General features: G+C 40.7%; 1 protein-coding gene across 2 annotated transcripts; it reads right to left on the reverse strand.

Annotated features, from left to right (window-relative positions):
• Positions 1 to 448: 448 nt before the first annotated feature.
• sst1.1 (somatostatin 1, tandem duplicate 1) lies at positions 449 to 2,719 on the reverse strand. 2 transcript variants are annotated; one of them, XM_036558493.1, is made up of 2 exons: positions 2,493 to 2,719; positions 449 to 1,417 (listed from the first exon to the last, which is right to left on the reverse strand). In XM_036558493.1, the coding sequence occupies exons 1-2, from the start codon at positions 2,716 to 2,718 to the stop codon at positions 1,206 to 1,208; spliced, it is 438 nt and encodes a 145-aa protein (XP_036414386.1). In that variant the 5' UTR covers position 2,719; the 3' UTR covers positions 449 to 1,205. The 2 variants fall into 2 exon arrangements, with proteins under 2 accessions (XP_036414386.1, XP_036414394.1); XM_036558501.1 differs by having other exon boundaries at positions 449 to 1,412; positions 2,487 to 2,719.
• Between the last annotated feature and the right edge of the window lie 8,014 nt (positions 2,720 to 10,733).

Consider the following 10,733-nt stretch of genomic DNA (forward strand, 5'->3'; position numbering starts at 1 on the left):
ACCCACTCATGGTTTAATTGTTTGAGAGCTTTCTTAACAGAAGACATTAGCGTGGGAGAGGTTATTAAAAGTCTAGCTAATTTACCAGCCCATTTTAATTGTCCTTAATGCTCTCTCTCTCTCTTTCTCTCTCTCTCCCTCTTTCTCTCTCTCCCTCACACTCTTACAAAGACTCATATTCTAAATTCTAAGTGAACTGTAACAAATCACAGTTATTCATGCCTCATTTTTTGTGTTGTGTTGACAAGCTAACCAAACCTATTCTTCCTTTAACAGATTAATGAAGGGCAGACAGTCTTCTCTACTGTACCATCTTCAAGTTGGTTATTTTATAGTTAATTATATAATTATTTTATTCTGTTCTATACCTTTATACAAAAAGGATTCAATGAAGTATCAAAAACATTTAAAATACTTTTAACAATAACCCTTTTCAGTGCTACTTACAGCCATTTTAAAAAGGTTTATTAAATAACCATGTACAGCAGGTCTTCCATCATAGAGAAAAGCCATTTAACAATGTAAAGAACCATTTATGCATTGAAATTGTTCAGTGGGTGTTCACAGGTCCAAGTATAACCATTGCCTTTCCTAAACAACCTTTGAAGAACCTTTTTTTTAAGTTTGTTTTCTTTTCTATTCTATTCTACTGTATTCTACAAATAGGTTTCTATAAAGGTATTTTCTCAATATTCGCTTATGGGTCAGTTTTTAGACACAAATTTGAACTTAGACCAAAATTTCACTGTTTGTAAACGTTCTCTATTAATATAAGCTTCTTTCTCCTTTCTCTCTCTCTCTCTCTCTCTCTCTCTCTCTCTCGTGCATGTCTTGGACTGGGATGACAAATCTGCATAACGCATTGGATCTGAAACATAGATATTTATTCAAACAAACAATTAAAAATATTTTTCTGCCTAAAGCACAATCATTAGCAGAATTTCCATACATTCGTAAAGCATCCTTTCATAGTTACTCACGAGTCTCTCCGCAAAACTTAAAATGATCAATGACCAATTAAAACTGTCGTCACTGTCGTCAAAAGACCAAACGTAACAACTTTTATTTTCTTATTTACATCTTTTTGGAGACATTAATAATGAACATCATGATGTGGTCGTGAATGCGTGGGAACCAAAAGGAGAGAAAAAGAGAGAAAAAACTGGGGAAAAAATAGACCTCGGCGATAATTTGATGACGAACGATTAGCAGGACGTGAAAGTTTTCCAGAAGAAATTCTTGCATCCGGCTTTGCGCTCGCGGGGCGCGAGCACGGGACCGGCGGCGCGCTCCAGCTCCATGCGCACGTCCTCCTGCTCAGCTCCGCGGGGCATGTCCTCCGCTTCCAGCGCCTCATTCTCCGCCTGCGCCAGCTCTGACAGCAACTCTGCGAGCGTGTATCTGGCGAGCTCCTGTTCAGAGGAACGCAAACACACACACACACACACACACACACACACACACACACATTAACGTGCGTCAAAAAAGGCTCCACTCACTTAAAAAGGTGCTTCTTCAAGGGTTCTTTAGTAAAGGTAATCGTTCTACTTAGAACAAAGAGTTCTATCATGCTTAAATGGTTCTTTGTATGATAAAATGTCTCTTCAGGTTGAATGGTTCTCTATAGCACCAAAAGGTTATATTATCTTATATTGATTGACTTCGTAACAATAGTAGAACCCATATAGAACCATATTCAAAAAGGTTCTCTATACAACTACATACAACACATTCTCTATCACTCTGAAGAACCATTTCGAGATGCAATGAAACAGTTGTTTATAGAACTCATGGTTCTAAATTGAACCACTGCCTGTACTAAAGAACCCTTGAAGAACTACTGAATGAGACGTGTGAGTGAATCCAAGTGTTCAAAGTGTTCATTAGGTGGAGTGCTCAAAGAACCTCTACATAATGTAAAGCCTCCATATCCATTAAATGGTCTGTGCTAGAACCGTACGTCCAACACAAGAACCGTTTAGGAGCCTTTGTTTATAACAGTATTAGGAGTGCAGTTCACCCGTAAATGATTGTTACTTTGAGACAAGAGAAGCAACCCGTTCAATGAATCGTTTAAGTCCTACAGACTACAGTCGTTGTTCTTTAGCGCCTTGCGTTGCAAAGATATTAAAAAAGAATGAAAACCATTCAAAAACAAACTAAAGGTCATTGTTTTAGATAATGCAAGTGTTCAAAAGCCTGCAGAAGAATGAAAATCCAAACATTCCAGCACTTTGCAAATTTTCAGAACCTTGGACAGCTCGGCGTAGCTCAGCGTAACTGCGCAATAGCTACGGTGCGTAACTCATTATAAAAGCGTTTTAAAACCAATTGTCGAGAATAAACTTTTAATACGATATTAACTTAATGTTTTGCAGACTTTGGAGCCTTAGGAGAAAGATGTAGAAAATCTCTATTGCGCTTTCTCTCATTCTCTCTCACTCTAGTTTTTCCTCTCTTTTCTCTCGCATTCTTTCTTTCTTTACCTGTTTTCCGGACGGGCCGAGGAGCGACCTCTGAAGAAACTGCCGCAGTTTGGCATCGGACGGAGCGCCGGACACGCTGCTGAGCGCGAGTGCGAGGGAGAGGAGCGCGAGAGCGCACTGAACACGCGTGGAGAGCATCTTTCCAACGTTGGGTTTGGCGGGAAATGGCTTGAAGAGTCGTGAGGATTTGGTGGTTGCTTCTTCTTTGTCCCTCTGTCGCAGCTGATCTCATCCCACCCACGAAACCCATCTTTTTAAGCGATCTGTCTGACGTCATGAGGCAAGGGGGGTTTCCATCGTGCTCGCGTGAGTGATGAGGAGTGACAAAGTTCACAGCGTCGATCATGCGCACGGTCGCACGGTAGCCATGGTTTTTGCGCATCTTTACGCAAGGTGCTTGGCACTCTCTACCAACTATGTTCATCTCCTTAAATGGTTTATGTCTTGCAATTAGTCATATACTGTCTATCAAACATATGAAAACTCCTGATGGACTATGAGTTCACGGTTTGCGTATGAAAACGAATAGGACATGAAATAACTGCAAAAATACCAACAACAATCAACAGATTTTGCCAGTTACAAATCCTACTACTCTATGATCAGTGCATACACAGAGTTGTGCAAAATACTTTGAAAAAGTAGTGAAGGCTGAATACTGAAAAAAATGTCCTAAATATATCCAGTAATGTATTACATTATATTACACAAAAAGTAATGCATTCAAAATACATTTAGAACATATACTATATTGTCAAAAGTATTCACTCACCCATCCAAATTATTGAGTTCAGGTGTTCCAATCACCCAATCACTTCTGTAGCCACAGGTGTATAAAACCAAGCACCTAGGCATGAAACTGCTTCTACAAACATTTGTGAAAGAATGGGTCGCTCTCAGGAGCTCAGTGAATTCCAGCGTGGTACTGTAATAGGATGCCGCCTGTGCAACAAGTCCAGTTGTGAAATTTCCTCGCTACTAAATATTCCACAGTCAACTGTCAGTGGTATTATAACAAAGTGGAAGTGATTGGGAACGACAGCAACTCAGCCACGAAGTGGTAGGCCACGTAAGATGACAGAGCGGGGTCAGCGGATGCTGAGGCGCATAGTGTGCAGAGGTCTCCAACTTTCTGCAGAGCCAATCGTTATAGACCTCCAAACTTCATGTGGCCTTAGCTCAAGAACAGTGCATAGAGAGCTTCATGGAATGGGTTTCCGTGGCCGAGCAGCTGCATCCAAGCCTTACATCACCAAGCGCGATGCAAAGCGTCGAATGCAGTGGTGTAAAGCGGTGCCACTGGACTCTAGAGCAGTGGAGACGTGTTCTCTGGAGTGACGAATCACGCTTCTCCGTCTGGCATTCCGACAAGTCTGGGTTTGGCGGTTGCCAGGAGAACGGTACTTGTCTGACTGCATTGTGCCAAGTGTAAAGTTTGGTGGAGGGGGAATTGCGGTGTGGGGTTGTTTTTCAGGAGTTGGGCTCGGCCCCTTAGTTCCAGTGAAAGGAACTCTTAATGCTTCAGCATACCAAGAGATTTCGGATAATTTCATGCTCCCAACTTTGTGGGAACAGTTTGGGGATGGCCCCTTCCTGTTCCACCAGTGCACAAAGCAAGGTCCATAAAGACATGGATGAGCGAGTTTGGTGTAGAAGAACTTGACTGGCCTGTACAGAGTCCTGACCTCAACCCGATAGAACACCTTTGGGATGAATTAGAGCGGAGACTGCGAGCCAGGCCTTCTCGTCCAACATCAGTGTCTGACCCCACAAATGCGCTTCTGGAAGAATGGTCAAAAATTCCCATAAACACACTCCTAAACCTTGCGGAAAGCTTTCCCAGAAGAGTTGAAGCTGTTATAGCTGCAAAGGGTTGGCCGACATCATATTAAACCCTATGGATTAAGAATGGGATGTCACTCAAGTTCATATGCGTGTGAAGGCAGACGAGCAAATACTTTTGGCAATATAGTGTATATTGAGAAGCCACTCCCCGAGCAGGAGCCCAATACAACACCAATGCTGAGCTTATCTTTTGCAAACATGTCCACTACTAAAGAGATGATTAGCTTGCTTGTCCCTCAAAAGAGCACTGAGATTAATAATGGGCTCATCACCTTGATTCATCAGTCTACTCAGGCTTTAGCAGGAACTTTGTTTGTAAAGAAGTACTTCAGTGTTCATCTATTGAGCACATTTTCTACACACTGTGTGCTGATTTTCCAAAAAAAAAGTTAATAAACAAGCATTGCCCTTGTTTTTTTTAAAGATTACATATGTTTTTAAATTTAGTGGTTAAATGTTTGAAATATATTCTCTGTAAATTCTAAAAGGTAACCATATTTTAAATACTGCCTTTACAAAATGGTCATCCGCTGGGTTTTATGGATGCATGCTTTGTAGGGAAGCATTGGTTGTTGTGCTAATGTTAACCTGTGCTCTAATGTGTAAGTAATCTTGCTGCTGTTTTGTCTTGACTGGAAAAAAGTGCGGCCAATAGTGGTGACGTGCTAACACTGTGGTTAGTATGCTGCCATTGTGCTGCTGCATAGGCCTTGTTTAACTTGATGAAAAATCACTGACCACCCATAAAATGTTGCCAGATAGTGGCCCACTAAACATTTGTGCCCAGGGGCCCATAACTTGATGATCTGAGCATAGACCTACTGAGGACTGACAACTAAACTACGATTAATTTCTTAACATTTACATGCAAGCTCATGATTTTCCACCTGGAGAACTCAAATGCGCGTTAAGGGTGTGAGGGTGTGGGCACTGACATCATAGTTCCGAGAAGCAACCCGCACATCCCGCTGCTTGTGCTTTGTTTTGCCTCTTTCCCTCTGCAGGGTGTCTCACGACCCCCCATCCCCCTACCCCAAGCACACACAGACCCCACGCATCGGGCCGTGCGCATCTGCTAAGTGACACTAATTGCCACTCAGAACACTCGCCATACCCTTAAGCAGAACTCGTTAGAAGTCAACCGAACCCCGTGACGGTATTTACGTGGAGCCGTGGACCTGGTGACACCAGCATCTTTGTGTATTTGCACTCATGCAAAGCGCTAATTTTTCTCTGAATGCTGATGGAAGTCTAATCACTCGGCCTGCTGTTCTTTCAGATTTGATAAGTCAGTAGAGGAGACAGTGGAGAAGGGTGGAGGCCCTGCAAACAGCAGGCTGAAGGTCTGATGGCTGTTAGAGCGATGAGTTCTGACAGAACCTGCAGAGAAACAGGGAGAGAGTTTTGGGAGTTTTGTAAGTGAAAAACTAGGGCAACTAATGCACTGTGATATAACACAGGTGAATGGCAAGACTCATCTCAATGATTGTTATCAACTTGTAGACTATGCTCAAGGACTAGTTCATAGTTATCACTCCTGTGGCATTACATATACTCTTAAAAAGATGGTTCTTCAAAGGTTGTTTAGTAAAGTCAGTGCTTCTAAATAGAACCATGAACACTCAAACCATTTGCATTCTTAAAGGATTTTTTGCATGGTGAAATGGTTCTTCAGATTGATGGAGAATGTGTTGTATATGGTTCTACATAGAACCTTTTTGAAAAGGGTTCTGTTTAGCACCAAAAGTTTCTTTTATAGTTACAATGTCAAGCTTGTAACAATAGAAAAACCCTTTTTTATTCCATTCCAAAACCATTGGTAATAATATGGAGTTGCTCCCCCTTTGCAGCTATAACATCCTCCACTCTTCCTTTACACAGGTTGAAACCATGTCTTTATGGCTTTGTGCATAGCTGGAACAGGAAAGGGTGTTCTTCAAACTGTTGCCACAAAGTTAGAGGCATATAATAGTCTAAAATGTCTTTGTTTGCTGTAGCATTAGCAGTACCCTTCACTGGAACTAACTTAGCAACTCCAGACCATTATCCCCACTCTACCAAACTTTACTGTTGGCACTGTGCATTCCAGTTGGCAGCATTCTTCTGACATCTGCCAAAATCACTTTGCCAATCCCAGAGGGAAAGCCATCTATTACAGCAGCACAAAGCACAGTAAAGAGCAAGTATTGCTGTGCACTATTATATTATATATTAATATACTAAAACAACCATAAAATATAATGTGTAGTACAAAAATAAGTAAGGAAAATTGCATACATTTTATGCAAGTGGCAATGCAGTAATGCATGTCACGTTCAGTGAATGAACCGCTTAACTAAACACTGTAAACAGTAACATATGTTAATAGTTGTGCAATATGCCTGAGTGTATAAACAAGTGGCAGTGCAATATGCAATATGTACAGATGTATAAACAATGTGGCAGTGCATAGTAATAAGTAGTTATAATGTCCAGTTGGTGCTCATTGAACCTGTCCTGTCAGTGGGTCAGTATACAAAAATGTCCCTGCACAGTTCTACTACAGCAGCACTGTGGTGTTTGACTCACTCATACCAGTGCAACACATACCAGCGCAACACACACACACACACACACACGCACACATGCACACACACGCGCACACACAAACACGCACACACACACACACACACATACACACACACACACACATACATACATAACATACATATACATATATATATACATATATATATATATATATATATATATATATATATATATATATATATATACACTAACATGCAAAAGGGGAAATTCATACAAACAACTTTAATACGAAAAATAGTTTACCTCTGTTAATATGTTTGCTTAACCAATTCTGAACCTCTCCTCATGGTAGCCTAGAACTCTTTGTCATTAGTCATTATAATCCAGTACCTGCTGTGGGTGGTCAACACTTCATTTCAATGAGAAATCTGTAACTGTTTTCTGTTTGAAAAAAGGAAATGAAAACTAAACAAAAAAGAAACAACAAAAAGTACATGCACTGTGGAACTGTACTTAGCGCACACACATCTAATTAGGTCTTACGGGCAGTTTGACAGTGATCGAAATGTTTTAATTAAAGCTATTGATCAGAGAATTGAGAAATGGAGTCTTGGTGGTGTGTGTTCTCTCTTTCTCTCTCTCTTTCTCTCTCTCATTTAGCTGGAGCCCCACAACACACATTCTCCACTGCAGTTATTTGATGAGTTGAAGTGCACTCCCATTGTAATGAGAACTGGGTTTGAAGTTGGAATGGAAGTTGGAATAAACGGAATGAACTCTGACTGGAGCTTGAAGTGAAAGCAGGAAAATATTACGGTGCTAGTGAAAAGAGGTCAACTAAATTCCACTGAAACGCTCCACATATCCTGTTCGCATTACAGCAATAATAGTTGTGCAGTGCAATTACTATTTCACACATTGAAGGGAGTAAGTCATTTCTGAAAATCTTTTCATTTTTTATTATGATACAGTTGAGTGCAATTGCTTAAATGCTGAACAAGTTCACCTGTTCAGATTTTAATAGAGACATAACAAGCAAAACTTTACTTCACATATGTTACTTGTTATTGCATCAGCTGATAAATCGTGCAGTGTGAAGTCTCTGCTGTTTTCTCTTTCACAAAAAGCAGGTGATTCTACAGGGTGTTAGGATTTCTGTGTCACATTGAGCAAGCATCCCACCCCACTCTAAACACCGTGGCCACTCACTCAAATAACTCACTCAGCTTTCATACTTTAACTGTTGCTACTGCTGTTTCACACATGGACGTCTCTGATGGACAGGACAGTGTAAAACAGTGATGTAATGTCACATGTTACTAACATTAAACTAATGCATTAGTGACTGATTCAGCTGACTCTGTCGTTGATATTAACATGCTTTCTGTAGGGAAACTGGACAATATCTTGTGCTACACACTTAAAAAGATGCTTCTTCAAGGGTTGTTTAGTAAGGGCAATGCATTTAGAACCATGAGTTCTGTAAAGAATCATTTCATGCTTAAATGCTTCTCTGCTTGGTGAAATTCTTCAGAATAATGGATAATGTGTTGTATGTGGTTCGTCCCAACTTTTTGGAACTGTGTTGAGGCATCAAATTCAAAATGGGTATTTATTTTATTATATTTTACAAAAACAGTGAAATCTCTCATGGTTCTCTATATAACCATTGTCTTTACTAAAGAACCCTTGAAGAACCATCTTTTTTTCCATTTTTCCATGCAACTTGGTCCTGTCCTATTCCACCCTCCAGCTAGCTGTCCCCTAGTCACACAATATCACCAGCCCTAGGAAGATGAAGTCTAGCACATGCTTCCTCCAAGTCATGGGAAATTTTTCGAATTGCCACAACATCATTGGACAGCTAAATGCGCTTGGAGGAGAGTGCTAACCGCCAGCCCAGTTACGTCAGCTAACAGACACCGGCACTGGCTAGCGTCATGCTGAGTGATGGGGGAGAGTGAAAGCAAGCTTCAACAGTCTTTCAAAGTGAATTACAAGGTTTCTGTTTTAAGCATTGCTGTGTAATGACATGTTTGTCTGGCACAAGCTCACAATTTTTGACTGTACGTGGATTTTCTGTTTAAATAAGCTTAAAAGGTAAAACATTTATGCTCTCTTTACACTGCGACATCTGTTGCTGAGCTCTTCACCACCTCAGAAGTGTCACTGATAGAACAAACTCATATCTGTTCAGCAGAAGGGAGAGCTCTGCAAGATAGAATCATACGATGGACGATTAGACATAGAAACCCATGACTTCATAATTGAATGGGTCATTAGCTTCTCCCTCACACACACACTAGGTAGGATAACCTCTGTAACAGAGCAATCTGACTATTACTCACCTGTGTGTGTGTGTGTGTGTTTTCAGATGCTGTCACTTCAACTACTCACACACTTTGCAACAGGCGTTTGTCACAGATGACCAACTCGGCTCTGTTTGATCACCATCTGGCTGAGAGAGAGAAAGAGAGAGGGATAGACAGACAGGCAAACAGAGAGAGAGAGAGAGAGAGAGAGAGAGAGAGAGAGAGAGAGAGAGAGAGAGAGAAAGTCAGAGAGGAAGAGAGAGAAGACAGTTTTGTGCTACATCAGCCCTGAAAATTTTAAATCATTCTAAGTCATTATTAAGTCATTCTTTTACCTCCCTCTCTTCTGTCGCTCCTCTATTTTCTGTCCTTTTTCTTTTTTTCACACATTCACTCTTACAGTTCATCATTGGAACAGAGGAGTAATGTACAGGGGGGGGAGGGAGAGAGAGAGAGAGAGAGAGAGAGAGAGAGAGAGAGAGAGAGAGAGAGAGCAATAACCTCAGAGATTTGAATCACACGGTATAAAATTAACCTGTCACAATCTGTTCTCATCACAAAGCCAGCACCTTTACTCCATACACTCCCCCATTACCTCATTCTTCTCTGGCATTTACTCCTCCATTTACCATTTACACACACACACACACGTACACAAATACTACAAGGGTAAATGCATTGATATATCATGGTGCATGTATGTGTGGATCAGAACATGACTACAAGTTATTCATTTTTCAGGAGATATTTCTGAGAATGTATAGCTGTCAAGAAGCTGTTAGTGGAAAAAAAATGTCAAAAAATTAGAAAATTAGCAAATCAAATAAAGAAGCTTCTGGTGTTCACAGAACAATGGATTGACCACCCCAGACCTCACTGTGTTTGGGATTGCTTGGACTTTGAGAAGCAGAAAATTCTAAAACTGAACTTTAGAGGTGTGAATAAAATATATTTGCAGATTTTTTTTTTGAAAAATGGAAAGCAGTTGGGCACCGCATTGCTGCTGACATCCAAATTTTACAGTTGGCCCTATGCATTTGGGCAGGTATCATCCTCCTGGCATTTGCTAAACCCAGATTAGTTAGTCAGACTGCCAATTGGTGAGGCATATGTCATCGTGAAACGCCATCCTTCAAGATGCATGGAAGACAAGCATCAAGACGTTTTCCGGACCCAGATGAACTGATTTTGATGAACTGTCTTCTTGCAGTTCTATTATAGTGCCACATTTAAGGTCACTGAGCTCTTCAGTATGATCTATTCTACTGCTAATGTTTGTCTATGGAGATTGCATTGTCTTTTGGTTGATTTGATACACCTGTTGCAATGAGTGTGTCAGCCGCTACTCCTCTTTGAGGGCTTTACACTAGATGTTGGAACGTTGCTGTGAGGATGTGATTGTATTCAGCCACAACAGGATTAGTTAGATCAGATACTGACTTTTGGATGATTGGTTTTGGATCACAAACGCCAACTCATCTTAAAGGTAATCAATGGTTCATCACTACAGAGAACTTTGGTGAGTTTTCATGATGTATTGAATCATCTAAAGAGTCATAAT

This window comes from Colossoma macropomum, unplaced genomic scaffold (genome assembly GCF_904425465.1).
Source record: "Colossoma macropomum unplaced genomic scaffold, Colossoma_macropomum, whole genome shotgun sequence".
Classification (NCBI taxonomy): Eukaryota; Metazoa; Chordata; class Actinopteri; order Characiformes; family Serrasalmidae; genus Colossoma; species Colossoma macropomum.